Source organism: Echiichthys vipera (genome assembly GCF_963691815.1).
Source record: "Echiichthys vipera genome assembly, chromosome: 5".
Lineage (NCBI taxonomy): Eukaryota > Metazoa > Chordata > Actinopteri > Perciformes > Trachinidae > Echiichthys > Echiichthys vipera.
Genome location: NC_139830.1, coordinates 23,315,945 through 23,335,440, shown reverse-complemented (window position 1 = coordinate 23,335,440; position 19,496 = coordinate 23,315,945). Strand labels below are relative to the sequence as shown.

The 19,496-nt window shown below is 38.6% G+C and overlaps 1 protein-coding gene across 4 annotated transcripts in view; it reads right to left on the bottom strand.

The window, feature by feature from the left end:
- The window catches only part of LOC310946718 (neurobeachin-like), a gene marked incomplete at both ends in the record, with an annotated part of 214,607 nt that overhangs the window by 60,502 nt on the left and 134,609 nt on the right, over positions 1-19,496 (bottom strand). For all 4 annotated transcript variants that reach the window (XM_083913262.1, XM_083913263.1, XM_083913264.1 and 1 more), the window contains 2 exons: positions 5,377-5,523; positions 15,006-15,130. In XM_083913262.1, coding sequence (XP_083769388.1) covers positions 5,377-5,523; positions 15,006-15,130 — 272 coding nt within the window. The remainder of the gene's footprint in view (positions 1-5,376; positions 5,524-15,005; positions 15,131-19,496) is intronic.

Here is a 19,496-nt window from a genome sequence, read left to right as displayed (position 1 = left end):
CATCGCTCTTGCAGGCTGCACAGTCAAACCACCCTCTGGATTTTTTTCTCAGTGTTGCTCGGGTCCATTAACGGTGATCCTATCTGCTGATGCTATCTGCCCTGGCGCTACACGTTGCTTACAAGCTTCATATGAAGAGTAAATACTTGCACTAACCTGTTTTACTGCATTTCATATAACATTTAGTGTAGCTTCTAAAAATAGTTAAAAAAACAAACAAACTCAAAGCGTAAAATATAGGCAATATATATATTTAAAATCGATATATACATATTATTATTTTTTTCTCACTGCCTTGCAATTCAAATACATATAGATAATTGTTTATTGCAAGGCACTGAGAAGTAAAACGATGATAATAAGCAGAAGTAATAATGGTAAGAATTAAGGAGATTGTCTTTATGTTTACCCCAGCCCCTAATTTACAAGCCCATTCACCTCTTTACTAAAAATAACACTTATGGGGCTGATGCATTGTTGCAGGCCTAAAGGGCTACAGAGAGAAAGACACTAGCCCATAGTATTAAGCCAGCATCCATTACTCATGGGAAGGAAAAGGATTAGGCAGTAATCCCCTCAGGGATCCTTACATAATTAGGCTATATGGCATTAAAATGTTTAGACGATAATAATGAAATTAAGGGCAAGTTACACAGGATGAGTGGTGTATAGGCTAAAGCTTGGAATATCCCGCTGTAGGTCTTTCTTTTAATGAAAATGCAAATTATTGTCAAATGACAGTCCAATTTAATGAAATGATGAAAAGCCTCCTTTCGGTGTGGTTGGAGTTTGGAGGTGAACTGCTGATAGGATGGGTATATTATTATCCACAATCCATCCACGTGTTTGATAAGGCCAGTGTTTTTATATCTTACATAACAAGAGAAATATGTGCAAGTAGGTTGCTTGCACACCTGAGCACTATCATTCACTTGCAAACATATGCATGTTGACTTGACACATATACACACACACAGATGCACAGCTGCAGCCATTATAATCTATGAGTATTTGGGGCACAGTGCCTTGTTTTTCATTTGAGACACTGACATATTTTACCACTCCGTTTTTTAAAAGCATGCATTCATCTTTCAGTATTTAACATACACCATTTACATGTGAAAATCTGCTCTATGAAGTATTTATTTAGGATACAACAATTAACATCAACAGAAAAAAAATCCCTTTTTAAAATCTATATTTAATATAAATCATTTAAATTTCCATTTTCTTGTATTTTTTCATCGTATATGTTCTGTTTATAAAAAGGACTTGTAGATCTCTGAATAAAAACAAACAAAGAAACAAGAAACTTTGGGAAAAGTGGACTAACACACCCTTTCTTCCTCTTACTGCTTTTTTCTGAGATTACACATTCGGAAATGTATAAACATGTCACCACTCAAGGGATCAGTAGTGTAAATGGATACAGAAAGGCTAAATTAAGGCAGAAAAAAAATGGTTGTGGCTACTAAACCACACTTAAGTCAAATTCACCAACTCTTACTCGACGTGGGAAATGCCTTATGAGGCTAGGCCTCTTCTCTTCTTTCCACTCACATGCTCCACTAAAGAATCTATTTAACCTGATTTTGGATATATGTACATACAGAAAGGTTCATTTAATGCCAATGGAAGCACTGGCAGCATTTCCAATGTTTGTGGGGGAGCAAAACTAATCATAGGTTCAATAACCACAACTGCTTGGTCCCTTGAGTGCAGGCACAGCCCCTTTGGCAGCAGCAGCAGGCACTGACCCAAAGGCTGGCAGTAGAAGCACTGTTGTTGACAAGGATCTAGTCCCAGATCTCTCATTAAGGCTGTTCATGCCTGGGATAAGATACAGGCCAAACACAGACAGTGTGTCCTGGTAAAAACATTACCCAAATGTTACAGTGCGAGGCAGCTCCCCTATCGGTAAAAACATGAACTTTGATTCACAACAACAAACAAAACATATTCTTAAATCCCAGCACGGATTCCTCAAAGTCAATGCCCACATTCAAAGTTGGGTTCATCATTCACAAACAAGCTCACACATTATAAATGTATCACAAATATTCAATCTCAGCATTTCTTTGTTGTACAAGGTCATTATCGGTTCTCTCAGGAGAATGCACTCTGCTTGTTCTTAAGCCCTTGTCTTGCTCTTTTGATGAGGCAGTGCAGGGTTCATCTGATAGACATGGAGTGTTTGGCTGCCCGCTGGCCCTGGGACAAAGAGGAGGGGTTAGCCTCCTCCTCTGAGATTCATTTGTCGGATCTTAGAGGGGATTTCACTGCTCAGCAGTGCCCTGGTTCAGCCTGAGTCTCATACTAAGCCCTGATAACTAGGTAATATACACAGGGCTGCATGTATGTGTCTGGGAATCTAGAGTGCTAGGGCATATTCTTTCACATTTTTTAAAAATCACAATTTGTACCTTGAATAAATCAACAACTTACATGCAATTATTTCAGTAGGAGCCCTGAAAGATATTTAGGCAACATTGCAAATGTAACCTGGAGGGATTATACTGTACAATCACACTGGTGACACTTCACTTAAATAAGTTGATTTGTAGACTCATTAATTTAATGTAGTAACAAAACCCATAATATTTGACTATTATTGCATACATGTCAGCCTAAGAGCTAAAATGGATGTAGCCTTGGAGCAGTGAATTTTCATACACATTGTCTGAAGTATTCAATAATCCAAAATAAAACCACATCCAGAGACAGCAACTGTCAACAACATACTTCACAACACTAGAGGAGAAATCTTCACTTCTTTGCTTTATTATCCTTGTCACTGGAATGTAGGCGATGTTTTTGAAATTGGTAATAGCTTCCAGAAATGAGTATTACTTTATATTCTACTAAAGCCTATATCATTTAGGCATAACACCAGTATCAGACTCAAAAAAACAATTATTTGCAAAAGGTGTTAAGATTTGGCTGTATTGACAAGTACATAGTGCAGCATTCTTTATCAACACTTACTACTCTGTGAACTCTGGATAACTTACAAATTAAAGTCATGGCAGTTACTTCAAAAGCAGCCGATGCCTTTTTGGTAGTTTGGCTCACACAGTGTGATGCCAGTTAAATTACAGGACCTCTGGGCAGTTGCCTTGGCATTAGGCTGTACTATTGACTGATTTGTGTCAAGTATTAAAGCTGGGTTAAGATGATGGATGGTTAAAAAAACAAAACAAGAATCAAATGTACTGCAATAATAATACTGCATTTGTCTCTTCTCAGCTAAATAATCTCTTGTGTGTTCACTGTAGAGAGAATGGGGCTTAGTTTGACTACAGGATAATTAAGCTGTTGTCTTCTCTCCCTTAACTGCCAAGTGTTCCCATCAACATAGAAAAAATACACATTGTATGCTGTTTTTTTTTTTGGCAAGGTCCTTCAAGGTTAGGTTATAATTAGGGTTGCTCGATATTGGCTTTTCTGCCGATATCCGATATTCCGATATTGTCCAACCCTTAATTTCCGATACCTATATCACCCGATGCCGATATATGCAGTCTTTTTACACCAAAATTGTTAAGATAACAACATCACATATCACATAATATGGAATTAACACATTATGCCTAATTTTATTGTGATGCCCCACTGGATGCATACATAGATGCAACACGGCTTTTCAAATGTAAACAGTCTGTACAAAATAAGTTATTGAAAAAAGTGCCAAAAAAGTGCCATTCAATTATTTGTTTGTGTTTTTAGAGAGAATATTTTGCCTCAAACACACTACAGACAATATCAAAACCAGGAAGATGCATATCTTCAGTCCAGAGTAGTAAACAAACATAGTCCTCTTTTTCCAGACTGAGTAACTGGGCAAAACTTGGCAAATAATACAATCAATAAATTAGCAGTCAAGCAGTCAAGCTCAACATGCTAACTTGTAGTGGATACAGCACCAGAAATTAGCTTCTCGACTTGACTGTAATCAATGCTGTACAATTCTGGTAAACACTGGTCTGAGAAAAACTTCGACTAGGCATGGCATAACGTGGCTTGAGGAACTACACAAGTTTGGTGAATCCGGCATCCTGAACGATAGAAAAAGTTTTTTTTTTCTTTGCTGCACAAATGTAGCGTATAACTCTGCATGATTCTTCTTGAGGTGGGTGATCAAATTTGATGTAGACGCCTTGTTTCCTCCTCTCATAACCAACGCCTTGCAGTCATTGCAAATCACAAATTTACTGTTAGGAGGTGACACTTGGAAATACTTCCAAACCACGGACATCTCATGCACCGAGCGAGCAAGCTTGTTAGCCACGGTTAGCAACCTACGAGTCTAGCGTGTTGTTGTTGTTATACGTCATCAAGCACGCGGCTGTAAATGTCCTATGTTGCATTCATGCAGACTCGGAAATGCTGAAGCCTACAGAAAAAACAACGGTTGTAAAAACCAGATACCGATAATTCCCGATATTACATTTTTAACTCAATATCGGCCAATTATATCGAAGAGCCGATATTATCGGACATCCCTAGTTATGATACAATAAATGTATTCATTTCAAAAAGGAAAGATAATTGCTGCAATTTTCCGATTTTCAATGAAACTTTATTGGGATTGTATTTACTGGAAAAATACATTTGTTTGAGTTTGATTGGCTGAAATTATATTCTAAATTGAGAATCCAATCTAGTTTTTTTTAATAATGTTTCACTTATTACACTTATTAAAGTGTAGTGATCCATATACTACCCACAGCACAAGAGAATTTCCATGACATAATAATGTTTTGTTAGTATTTAAGGAAGTATGATATCTGTCTAATAGAATTAACTCAATTAATATAAATAGGTTTTGAATGGTGTCACCTAACCTTTGAGGGCACATTTTCAGGTCATAAATAGGGCCACTGTTAAGTTAAGCATCAGCTAGGAGTGATTCATATCAACTTTAATTACTGATTGCTTGAGAAATCCTAAATAGGAGTTATGACATATCTGGATTGATCATATTTCCTGTGTTAGTTTAACTTTCGAAGACTTGCCTCTGGATATAAACACTCGAGGAAAAAACCGTGCTGATGAAATCCAAAACAAAACAGAGAAGGACACTTGTCAGACCAAAACAATATGTCGCTGCAAAACCTCAGAAAAATGTCCGGATTAGAACACAGACTAAACATGACTTCAGAATTTTGAAAACTTAATAATACTAATGCCAAACTTTACCCTTTCAGAACTGTTGCCAATATAATGAGCATTAAAAGCCACTACAAAAACTTGAAATGAATATGCACTGTAACTATCCCAGCAAATAGGAAGGAGACGGATAAAAGACAAGTGGTGAAGCTCCAGCAGAAGTGATGTTGACTCGGGGTTAATGGAGGTGCTGGTGTGTTGACTTACCACCCAGGTTGTCCATCTCCTTCTCCTGCAGCAGGCTGGCGGTATCTTCATCTCCCTCCAGCAGCAGCTCTGTCTCAGGGTTCTGGCTGGCCACAGTTTGGCCGCGGAAGACTTTCTTAGACTTGACCACCTCATCATCCTCGGTGCCTGTCAAAAGAAATGTGTGGAAGAGAAACCACTAAATATTGCACTCTGACCTCTAAAGCTCAGATCAGTATTTGCCACTGTGCTTAAATGGTCAAAAATATTTGGCTAAGCCCTATCACCTTAGTCCTATTCTTTCACTAACTATTGTGGTAACGGCAATAGTTAGTGAAAGAATGATACATTTTTGTTCAGCAATACTGTACTGTCTAATAAGTATGAAATGGTTCAGCTGTTGTACTCATTTATGGTGTTCCCATCAACTGTTTTGGAGCAAATAAACTAGGCTTCAGCGTAGTTTCATCAGAAGTTAGCAAACGCTAATAGCCTTTAGACTAAAAGTAAACAAAAAGTCCCCATGGCCATCTAACCCATCTACAAGAGAAAAATGGAGAGAAGTCTTCAGGAATATGGTTGTGTCAGGCAAGTCTTAATTGTTCCTTCGTGTCAACTAGAAGTTGGCCATGTTTCATGCTGTCTGGAGACAAAGACATGGGGAATATGGGAATAGTCATAGAAGACGCAGACAGTGGAAACAGCTGATTAGTGAAGTGACTGAAATGTTGGCTACGTCAGAACTTATTTAGCAAAGGCATGTCCATATCACCTTTAGCGCGTCAACTCTTTTTTTGACAAAGGCAAAACACCACAAGCGACATTACAGTTCTGTAAAAACCTTTTGCGCAACTGAAGAAGAAAGAACGACTATTGACTGATGCAAAAGCTTGATTCAGAAACAAAGCATGGCAAGGCAACTTAATTTACAATAAATACTGCATTTCAGTAATGCATATAGCCAACATAATACAATCATATAACACATTTAGTATAAGAAATTGTAACATCATAAGAAAAAAAGAAAAAACCCACCAAAAAAGCACTAATTACCTCCAAAATGTTTTCAGACAGGAATAGGAAAAAATAATATACATACAATACATGGTAACATTACTAATGTAAACCAAAAGAATACTGCAAAAACTCAAAGAAAGGAACTAAACCAGTGTATGAGTTGAGTATGAGAACAGGTTTATTCAAATGAAGTGCATATACACAAATTCAAACTAAATAATCATCCTCTCTATGATATTAACACGCAAAACGCATGCAAAGTAAATTATATAAATAGAAATAAACCATAGAGTATCTCGGCATGAAACACATAACATGCAGGATGATCCTGATATGAGATGCTCACTAATGTACTTGCCATAGCATATTAAAGAATGTCAAGGTACACATTTGTTCACTGAATACATTTCGCATGGTTGAACATCAGACATGTTTCAGCTTTTATTTATAGACAAGGTCAACAAAGAAACACTCCATATCTTGAAAGACCAAGAGCTGAGTCGGGAGATACATCTCAAGCTCCTAGTTGATTAGAGATATTATTTGCCGCTTTTGGAGACTTGACAAGAGTGAGAGTGAACAGACAACACAATTAGGAGGCTGCTTACACCAGGACTTCATCATATGGCTATAGTTGAGCACGCTCGTTGAAAAAGATGTGTTCATACATCCTGCAAAACAAAGAGGTCTCGCAACACGTTTATAAGCTTAAATTAGCCCATCTCCAACATGTGCCTGCCACACGTCTGCTCAGAACGTTAATGTGAATTTGTTGTGCTGATTTCCAATGTAGGGAGAGGAAAAACTTGCGTGTATGAAAGGAAGAACACATATCAAGTAATAGGAGGTGTCTGACACCCATCTGACATGTTTCCTTTCAGCATAGTTCTTAATTCTCCTCTCCCTCCCCTGAGGAACATGTACCTCGTCTTGAAGAGGTCACATTTGACTGTTGTCAACACTGCTACTGAGAAAAAAGTCTGCTTCCTGCTCTGTCTCATATCTGGAGTGCTTTCATCAGACAGAGGGAAGAAGTCTGTGTGTTTCGGATATGAATTCTGTGCAGTGTTAAAGGCAAAAGCCAGCCAGCGGTCAGAGATCAAAGCAAAACGAGTGAAACTTAAAACTGTAATTCTGTAAACCGTCATTATGCTCCAAGAAAATGAGGGAAAGTTCAGCAGACGGGCTGACATTCTGATTGGCAAGGTTGTATAGGGTTGAGTAGACCAAATAAACCATACTGATTTCTACACGCACATGACCAACATCAACTGTGTGTGTGTGTGTGTGTGTGTGTGTGTGTGTGTGTGTGTGTGTGTGTGTGTGGGGGGGGGGGTAGCTTTACCCACAATGCAATTTTGTTCTCACAGACAAAGTAATATGGTTATAAATAACAAGAAATGAAGAGCTATGACATACAGGAGAAAATGTGCTGACATGAAAAGTGATCTTCTCATGAGTGATGGCCCGTTGAATCGGAGACACTCGTGTATGAAAAGTGCTGCTGTGAAAAGGGTCGCCATTTGTCTCTATTAAAGGACTTGCTGTGCAGTGGTGTCGAGGCAGACTCATTACAAACATTTTCACATGTTCACTCTTGACCACTAAATGGCAAAAGAAAGAAAATGGCCCTTTGATTATCTGATATAACTCATGAATGACCAACAATGAAAAAGAACACAAGACAAGTGCATACCCAATCATCACCTACTGAAGGACTTAACGATTATGTTGATTTTATGTGAGAAGCTGAAATTAGTCTACATTAATATTTCAGAGAAAGGGAAAAACGTTGCCTATGCCATGTACGTATAATGTGTGTAATGATGCCACACTGACTAGCATCTATCTAATTAACCTTATGAAGAGAAGAGTCCATCAAAAGCCATTTGTTGACTTCTCTACGTCTCTGAAAAAAAATCACAGCAGTTTCATTTCATGTCTACTTTCAAGCCCTTGAAGAACAGCGCCAGGAGAAGCTACCAATCACCAGTCTCATGGGTCCTCTTGTTCAATCACTGAGTTAAAACTGCCTCAGAGTGCACTAATTACACTCAGTAAAGTGCATTTTAGAGCTTTCATGACCCCATTGGAGGCTGATGAAGACCTGCCAGCTGTGACCAATGGAGAATGCCCCTGAGCACTCATCACTGAAGTTCAACAAGGATCCATGGTCTTAAGTTCCTTGAACTTGTTCCTTGTGTGTCTACAGATTACCTGAAAAATGTTTACATTTTGTGTGATGACATTGTGGACTTCATTTGTAATGTAATTTCATGACAAATCACAAAGGACGGCCTGATGGGCCTTGATACAAGCACAGGAGTTTCATGCTGGAGTCAGAGACACCTTATTATAGAGTGTTTACATTACAGTAAGTTACAGTTTTAGATTCTGGCCTGTGCTGTTATGGTCATTTTAAAAACCTCCTACACTGATATTTTAAAACTAAATGATTTCACTTTGAATGTATTCATAATGCAGTTTTAATAATCCTGAAATAAGGATGCAACCCCTTTTATAGAAGCTACATAATGGCCTCTTCACTTATTTAATGTGATGGGATCCTGTTGAAACAGGACTTGGTCCCAGGATATAACACAATGAAGAATTGTTCTAAAGTGTAAACCAGCGTTAATCAGTGTAGGAGAAAAAAAGGCTGTACGTTGTGATAGAAGTAGCAGGGGGGCAACATTACTAACACATTTTTAATTGTTAAAATTGAGTTGCGTGAATGAGCAGCAATATTTTGTGTTTCACATGAGACACAGTGATAAGAACAATTTTCCTCAGAGTCACAGATATAATCAAGTAAATGTGTTCTCATGAACAAGTTAAAGCCCAGGTAAAATAAACTTCATCATCTTAGATACAGGCTCCCACCATGGAAATATTTTAGTGCTCAGTAGTTTTACTATTCAGTGAGGAACACATAAGAGTTGAAAGGCCTTTAAAAGACTGTTGAAACAACTGCAATACTGTTGCCAAGGGTCCATGTTTCATGTACTGCAATGCTGGAGAATTTTGTGGCACTGGCCTTTCATTTTTATAGCTGCAGTAGAGCAGCCGAGCATGAGTCTCCTATGGATTACACACCCTGCCTCAACCACTTCACTGCCACACCTCGAAAAGAAATACAAAACATAATGCTTTACTTAAGGTTCAACTAATGCATATAGGTATGGGTAAAAAGACTGATTTAACAAATACCTTGGGAATTTTAATATACCCAACTATTAATAAAACACAAAATACCTAAAGGTTTCTCACTGTGAGAGGTTTTTACAAAGTGGACTGATCAGCAAAGCAAGATCTGGACAATGTTTGGAGCTAAAACAGGGAAAACACAGGCGTGTTGTAGAAATCACTGAATGTTTGTCAATTGATATGACAGGCAACATTTTGGACACCACTCAGGACGCACAGCTATCTAGCCCTCTTTCTAAACAAAGACTTGAAAAAAGAGTTTTAACTCTGGAGCTTTTGCAGGAATTATTCTGTTTTATGTCTCATTCTGTCAGATCTCTGTAGATAACACGCATTAGTATAAGCCTCTGTTCCATATCCTTATTCACCGCACTATCTTATAATGTACATCAGTGTTTTGTGCAGTCATTCCAACATCCATATAATGAGAGCTCTATAGAATGTTTTAAATATATCGCTTTAGTTTCCCAGACTCTATCTGCCCTCCTACGCACCCTCTCCACGGGCTCCACATTCCACATGGAGAGAAAAAGTCCAGTTCATGGGATTGCATTACCGGTGGGGCGACGCAATTCTGCCCTTTGTCTCTTCACTTCTATTTACTCTGCACTGAAAGATGAAATGAGGGGGAGAAAATGACAGCTTCATACTTCCTGTGATGCAAGCCATCCGTTTTGCAGAGTATGTGTTTTGAGACTGGAAAAGTAAACTTTCTAACTTTGATGTAGGGGAGTTTATATGGTGTAGACGCTTCCTCTCAGGGTGATCTTTATTCAATATCCTGGAGTGTGCAGTGCGTGTCTACTGTGCTGCGAGACGTTACAAACAACCTCATCTCCTCTACATCAAAACATTAACAGCAGTGTCTTATAATCCCCACATCTGGACCTGAACGTCAGGTATTCCACATGACCATTTCTAAACATATTGCGTATTCACATCCTAACGCCCATATTTGCATGTTAAATAGTAAGTGTCCTGATGTCACAGTTTAATATCTTTGATTATAAAGCTGGAGAAGGTTAATATCACATCAGGAGACCGGCGCCTCTACAGAGCTATAAAGATCTCTGCCCCGGGCGATCAGCTCGGAGAGAAGCCGCTCATCTGAAATGAGAAAGCAAGGACACCCGGAGGTAAAACACCCCGTTAAACACTTGGATCAATATTAACGTGACTTCCATTTCATGCTTGCCCAATTCCAATCACCTAACAATATACTCTGATACTGGGCCGTGGCTGGCTGTAACAGGGCAGGTTATTACAGGCAGAGGGCAGAGACAGAATGTGCTGGCTAAGCTGTCAATGCTGCTAACAGACAACGAGGCAGAGTTTAAGGCAGAGTTTAAGCTCCAATCACACACGTTTATGAATGTACACACTCACACAGACACACACATTGCACAAAAGTCATTAACAGATTACACTGATGGACTGCTTTTGTAAAGATATCAACTTGAAATTTTAAAAAGTTTCTCTTCGATACTTGCGAAATAACATTTTTTGAAGAATGATACTTTTTTTTCTTCTCTTGGCTATTAATATAAGAGATAATAACTGGTCAAGTAATCTCTAAATAAATGACTCCAACTTCTAAAATGGCAAAGAATCCCCTATTCTGTAATGTCTTAGAAAAAAACAGAAGATTGTGAGACTCTTGCGATGTTATGCTGTCAAAAACGACACAGGCCACTCACTCACTGTTCTTTGTGAAAAATAGCTTTCCCGCTTATTTTCATTTTCCCCAAGTGAGCTCGTAAGATTGACGTTTACTGTGAACACAACAGTGTAAGTCTGCCCTCTTCAAACTCAAGATGGTGGCTGAGCATATATTGTCATATCCTGCTGTCAAACCAGAAACCGTGTATTCAATTTGGACATCCTACTGGTTCTCCAAAAGACTCAGATTTTAGAGCTTTAATAATGACTCTCAAGGGCCAACTCAAACAACTGCTTAATTTCTCTACTCCGCCGCCTATGCAGTAGACAACCCAGTAAAAAGTTCAATAGAGTGCCTATCAAACCTTGGAAGCAAAGTCTGGATGTTATGACTAATGGATATCCAACCTCTGATCTGCTGCGCCAGGTTTATCTGCTAAAAACAGGTCTTATCTTTAATATCATGCTGCTTAAAAAATGAATATTCATTTAAAAAAAAACACAAACTGTCATAGTACATTTAAAACAAAAACTGCCAACTGCCACTGTCAACAAAAGCTACTGAAGCTCTAAAAAAGAACAAAAGATCCTTCTCATTTTCACTCATAACTAAACCTGGCCTCCGCTGTGCAACCACATCAAAGCCTGCTGGAAAAAGCCTGAAAGTGCAGTTCACCTCTCAAGGAGAGTAAGAAGGCCATCTGACCGCAGGCGATCCCTTTCACTTGACAAGTTTATACATTATTCTGCTCATTAAAACCACCGCATACCAGCAGGACTTCAACAAGTCTTCAGTCAACCACACCAAGGCATTAATGACAACAGAGATAAAACTGATAGCTCCGAAACATATTCTAGTGATCTGATGCCCTAATATAATATGTTGGCCTATTTGTGGCATTGTCTTAAGGACATCTGTCATTTGTATCACTACATATATACCATTTGATTAACTGCACAGTAGGTAAAGAGGTAGGTAAAAAGGCCAATGGAATGGATGATGCTAACTGACGAAGCAGATGGAGCAATGGAAATTTATGAAATTGCTTTTTTATCTGCCTTTAGTATAAAACTCCACTTTTATACAAAAAGGCATTTAAATATGTTCCATCAGCCTTTGTTTAACCACCTTGCAGGATTTTTTCACTTTAGGTATCAAATACTTTCTTGGTACTTGGTAAGGTATGTCTTTGTAGCTCGCTTCTTCCCAGAGGATACGAAGGACACTGATCGCTTCTCCACAACAGGCTTAATACACTTCATCTATGTAGGACGATCACCTCCACATACCTCAGAAGCTCCGTCAGAAGTAGTGAGTGCTTGTTAGGGCTGCCCCCAAATAGTTGACCAAGCACTGGTCAATCAAAAAATCATTAGCAGACCAAAATTTCATTGGTCGCAGGAAAAAAACAAACAAACACTTGGAGCCGTTTCTTTTCATAATTCAGTGAAAATCTATGTGACTGAATACTGGAGGGCTTTTAATTTGAAGGGCCAGATACACACAAGTTGTGACACTCACTCAATGTCAGTGTTTTTTTTTAACATGGCAGGTCCCTTGGCTGTACATTGTGGTTACCAATTAATAGCTAATCATGTAGGGAAAGACGTCTAAAATATGGGATCACTTCGAAAAGAACAAAAACTTTGCCTCACTCGTCCATGACGAACATGACTGACCACCTTAAACATGTAAGTAACGTTAGCCTAGCTACCTGCCCATGGCAGCCCGACAGTCTCCTTGCTGATTTGTTCTGAAACATTTAGAATTACTATCTGAAATAATTTGCCGGTGTCATTAACAGGCAGCAGACTTATAGCGCACGGCTGTGCGTACTTGTATAATAATGGTTATTGATTATGTTGAATCATGTTATTATGAATTATGCTAGTCGCTGAGGCTATACTTGGAGGGAGGGGATTGTTTTTTATAAATAAGGCTGTGGGGATTTAAAAAAAAAAGCCGAACAGTGTTCGGTTTTTGCCATGTTACATAGTTAAAACCTGCTTAAGTAATTTCTCTTAACTTATGATTGTATTAAGACTACAGGAGATTTAAGGTTTATATATATATATATATATATATATATATATATATATATATATATATATATATAATCCTTGGTCGGGGGCAGCCCTAGTGCTTTTTATTGTTTGTGTTTTCAACTGAATTGGATTTATCTTTATTTCGTTCTTTGAGTAACAAAATAATAATAACAATAACAAAGTAAAATGAAAAAAATAATACAAAATAATAAGTGAATGTCCAAAAAAATATTAAAGCAATGACTGAAAAGGTTTAAGATGTAATCAGCAAATTTTAGCATGGTGAATATTGTTTGCAGCATACCGAAAATATTTTGCTCCAGTAGTAGTTTGAGAATTTTCCAGAGGTGGGGGGCTAAAGTCAGACTCAAGTCAGAAAATTTGAGGACTTGAGACTTGCTTGACTAACATCGATAAAAGACTTGACTTGACTTGGTATTCATAACTTGAGAATTGCCTTAGATTTGACACAGATGACTGGAAAGGTTAAATATTAGCATTTTTCTGGGTATTGAGAAGTTATGTTTTGTTTTTGACTTATATCAGGGATTGGACTTGACTTGCAGTTGCTTGGGACTTTCTTGCGAATTGAAGGTTAAGAGTTGTGATACGTGTGACTTTCTATTGATGTTTTACATGTGTTCTGGTATTTACAGGTAGGCGATGTTGGCGCAATGCAATTTATTTACAGATGATACAGAAGTTCTTAAAAGTCTTTAATATTACTAAACCGATTAAAACCTGTGTCCTTGAGCCCTCCTAACAGCAGCATGAACATATCCCCAAAAGCCCACAAAATTAGCTTATGGCTAAAAATAACGGAACGACCACAAAATTTAAAGCAGACGGTGCAATTATTGCATGTGTGTCAAATATATGGACCACCTGCAGCTGAGGCAGCAGCTGGCATGCGTTTATCTACAGTGCAGCCGTGATCTTCAAACAGCAGTCATGGCAGAGCTAGCAAAGCAGCAAGATGACATCCTGAATCCAACCAACGGTCGGCTTCAATAGCTCAACACTGAGACAACCAGAGGTCAGTGAACATTATGATCATTACGCAAGTGTTGCTGTAAGTCTACAGTCCTTTAAAAGGCTACCCTGACCATAATGCATTGCCTGTTTTCAATTTTCTATAAAGTAAAGAAGGTGCTTACTCCATTAATTTCAGAATCAATACATTCACCCTTGTGGCTTTACTACATTTAATCTGCTATTCAATTACAGATGGGAGTGAAGGGCCAGGGGTATTTCATAGTACTAAGTTGTTTTCCTTTAAAAGTCAGTGCTGCATGACATAAGGCAAAATTGACATAAGGTGGTGGGCAACACTATAGGACTGGGTCAGTAACAAAAGTTTCAGGCAAAGAAACTGAAACTTTTGAGACCAAGAGAAGAAACAATAAGGGGATGGATCCAAATTGCTCTGGAGTATGTGTTGTGATGGAAATAAAAAGTGCAATAAAGTGTATGTGTCATGTTCAATTCACAGGACTCATAAATATGTCACCTATAAAAATGACACTTAACTTCTCCTGCGCAATATACTAAACTATACGGACAAGCATGGGCGAACTTTAGTGCCCTTGTAATGCTTTTTCTATAATGCTTGAATGGCAATATTGATATTCTACATTTAATATGGGTTAATGATGTCCTTGAATGTTCAGCTCTATAACTCTGGTGGGTTTTAAAAAATAAGAAAGAAATGTTAATCTCACCATACTCCTGCAGTGACTTGCATGTGACATCTAAGTGGGTGGAGCCAAATGGGTTTCTGACAAATCTTCGCCTCCGCCGCAGGTCATCTTCCCAGTAGTCGAGACGCCAGAAGTCGTGCAGCTGACTATGAGAGAGACAAGAAGACAGGGAGGTTAGATGGAGCACACACCCCTCAGTGATGGTCTGATTACAGCAGCCACTTCCTTATCAGTGGAAAACTTCCTGAGGAGGAGAATCAGTTCATAGATATCAGATTTATTAAGCTGACTAGTGGCATGCTCTGCAGAGGCCCAGCAATGTTAGCCCTGCTAAAGGCTATAGCATAAGAACAGCAGGGAGCAGAAGCAGCCGTAGCACACATAAATCACAGGCACTCCCATTAACAAATACAGCATCAAATTACAAGTATAAATGGCACAGCTTGCCTCCTTTTTTACAATGTTTTTTAACAAGTCTTGTAAATCAAAGGTAGGAACTTCAACGCAGACAGCGTGGGGTTTAATGATCGGGGTCTTGGGGCGGTTGAGGCATGAGCCTATAAAACAAGCCCCCTCCCTGCATATGTGGAGGCATGATTAAAATAATGTGCTGAAATATTCATTGAAATGATTCCCAGAGCCCTGGAGCAACCCAACTGAAATTGCATTTTTATTCATTATTAATAACAACGAATTAGGGTCGTAAAAAAAGAGAGAGAAAGAAGAAAACAGTTCCAGCATGTGGTAACCATCTTTGTAAATGATTATTCCAACATTAGTGAGGACCTGGGATAATTTTATTGCTTGCAGCTAATGCAAACCGTTAAGCACCAGGACTAGCATTATGTTTCTAAGTGCTGCCAATCCCAACTGTGCACTAGCTGGACTTGTTTCAAAGCCTTTATGTTTCCTTTAGAGCAAAATGCAGAAAAAAGAAAGCTTTAATTTACACTTAACTGGGAAGAGTAACACATTAAACGAGTGATAATTTGAATAATTGGGGCGCAGTTTACAGTAAGGTAAGATGTGATTACATCAGCCTGGCATGAGGTTCATTTTCACTCAATTTTCAGCCAAATTTGTGGCATTACTCTATTTCAGTTTGTTGAACTTCAACAGCTACATTATATGTGGATAGGAGAGAACATTCCAATATCCACACAGCACATGAAATACATGCTGCTCTCTAACAGAACTCTTTATGCTTTTATTTGAAATGTTGTATTTGCTTTCATATTATAAATGCTGAAAACAGCCACCCAAAGCTCCAAATAAAGCCTTGGATCTGGTACCGTGTGTCCAAATCCAAGTAGAGATCATTGAGTGCGTGCAGGATACTGTAAGACCTAGGCATGAAGTCATCTATTCTATTGTATGCTTTCTGCCCCCTTCCCTGCCACAGTATTGAAGCAGTCTAAACAGATTAAAGTGTTACAGGGGATCACATCACAAAATACAGCCTCCTTGCTACGTGAATATAATATATACAAATGTCAGAAATCAAGAGGCTCAGGAGACTTAGCTGGGCTCTGACAGCAGCAAGAGCTCAGTTTCAGTTAAGTATCAATCATAATTGAGTGTGCGTGTGTGTGTGTGTGTGTGTGTGTGTGTGTTCTCGTTGTATGCCCAAAGTATCATGAGTTGCTGTACGCAAAGCCAGACTGAACGCCTTGAGCTTGTCCCCTGTCAATCTCCCTCAAAGCTTAACTGAGGAAAAGAGAGATGTCAGTGGGTTGAAAGGAGAAAACCCACGTAAATGCTATTGTAAATGCAAGATTACACAGTGTGAAAAATGTAAATCCACTGTAGGCAATGGGGCGATAACTGCTGAAGATTATGTCCCCTAATTCTAAGTGCAAATAGACAGCAGATACCAGTGGGGGATAAATCCGCCACTTTGAAGATTTCCTTTAACAGTATAAATGCACTTGATGCATTTTATTTGGTCTGCTTAAGGACGCTCATTTGAGTACAACTTAGTCTAAGCCATTTATTTGTCTTCGAGCAAATGCACTGTAAAACCAAATCCTCAAGTATAAGTTGGATGCCAACATTTTGATGAGCTTCCCCTTGATCTGTCCTGTGCAGATGGTTTCAGTTTGAATGTGGTATTCTGCTATTTGAATAGGACCTGTGATATTCTAGACTATGTGGTCAGTGTTTGACCAGATTTGGATTGTACCAAAGTGCTGCGCTGAAGGAACCTTCTCTCTGAGGGTGGTCCAAAAAGTGCTCAGAGGGAATGCACTCTTGATGGAGATCTACAGCTGGAAGCTACTGAGCTCTGAAACAAGAGGTTTCTGAGGTGGCACCGAGCAACTAAAAGGCACATTTATGTCTTAAAAGCATGGTGGGAAATAAGGTATAAGTAAGAATATTTTTTCTGTCAAAATCAGCATTATCCTCACTCATATGGAACTCAAAACTATATGTTAAAATGGTACTTGGCAAACACATGCACACATTTGAGCCATTTAAAATATTTGCAAAAGCTAACAAAGGAGTCCGATCTACGCTTTTCAAAATTTCACACAATACATTTTCAATATAGGTGATAAAAAAAACAATTCCAGTTTCAAATTCTTTAATAGTAAGTAGTTCTCTGTATTGTCTCTAACAACAACAAATTGTCCATACAACAGTATTTTATATTAAGCAGAGTTGGCTCGGGAAACCTTATTTTCCACATCAAATGTGTCTGGCTTCATGACAACCATAAAGAATGGCTGTGAGCTGGCCCCCTAGAAACTGCCAAAATTTATTAGTCCCGTCACCAATCAATCACCTAAATGGATTTCAAACCGCATTTTAAAAGCTAATTTTCCAGCACTGATAACCTACAGGAAACAGGAGCACCATTATTTATGGATGCTTTCAGACTTGCTAAGTGCAATAGGATAAATGCGTAAGCGAGGACTATCGTCTATTCTCTTCTCTTTCAAATAGGTATTTAAAGCACACTTTTCCTCACGGAGCCAGTGTTTGAGTTGCCAGATCTAACACCCCAGTCTACAGGGAATGTGTTTTGTTTGTCAAAGGAAAGGGAAAGCTGACAAGCATAATTCAAAATAAGCTGGGGAGGAAAATAAAAATAAAATGATGGATAACAGTTTTATAGGAAATTATAACATCATTCTAGAAGAGAGAGATACTTTTGGCAGCTGACAAGGGCTCATATTGGATTAGAGGGTGATGTATTGTTGCAGAGACCCTTTTATTTTTTTACCAAATTTTGTCTGATTATTTTGAGAATAGTATTGGTGTTGGAGTAAAAAGTCAAACTTGAGCCACAGCAAGGACAAACCTGTGCCATTACCAGTAAAGAAGGTGCTTGTCTGAAACCTAAATTGTGTTTCAAATTCTGAGGGCATATAAATGAAAAGAACTACATGTCACAAAGCAATTACCTTAGAGTGCTCTATGCTTACTAAAAGTCATTGCCTTGTACATCGAAATCCAACATGTTTAAGATAAAAATCACAATAAAAGCAATTGCACAGATATATCGTCACAATCAATAATTACCTTTGGCACAATAAAATATGTACAAGGCAGAAGAAGATCTCATGGTTAAAGATTTCCTTTTTATTCTGTTAATGCTCAGACATTTTTGTGAGACGGTCAGGAGGAAGGACAGGGACATGCTGATTCAATAAAATCCCATTATACTCCTTTTAAAGGCTTCCATTGGTGACATGAGTAGGGGTAATTATAATAAATACCAGTAATCACTGACAATTCTATTCAAAGGAGCAGTGACTGGTTTCCATCACACATGCACTGGGACATTGAACACACGCTCGGCGTCTGAGGACAATTGGTCTTTTCTTTCTTTTTCAGTTGTCCTACCAAGCACTGACTGATTTACAAAGTCCATGAGGAATTTGTAACTCAGTCAGCATGCAGCAGGCTGCATCTAAAGTAGTGACAAAAATAAAAAGTTGAGTAGAACTCGGATATAAAATAAAATAAACAAAAGGCAGTAAATTAGTAACCTACCTAACATGAACCTGCCTAAAGAGAATTATTGAGGTAGTTCTGGCACTGTATTCCGTCCAGATCAAGCACCAACCTCCAGAGATGAGAAATAAAGCCAATGTGAATGTGTCAAAACCTGCAGTTCTTCAAATGGCCACTTGAAGTCAATCTCCTTCGAGATTACGAGAGGTACTTTTTTATACAACTCACCTGTTTAAATTATATTACGGCTTAAAGTTTTTGCATAATTATGGGCATGACTGCTTTGACTGACAGGTGGGTGCTGTCATAGGAGGCCAGCATCGACTGTAGGTTTCCTCAACTCCATCCATGTGCCACCTCTTTGCCCATTTTTGGATAAGCCATGAGCAGGCAGCTTCAGGAACTGCCAAGATGGCTACAGGTGGAGGCACGCACATTGAGCTTCAGTTTCGCTTTGCAGAAACCTATGGGTGGCATGGCTGGGAGACTACGTACATATCTTATAAAGTTTTTGGTTCAGACATGTATGAAACAATCTCTCATTTGACCAAA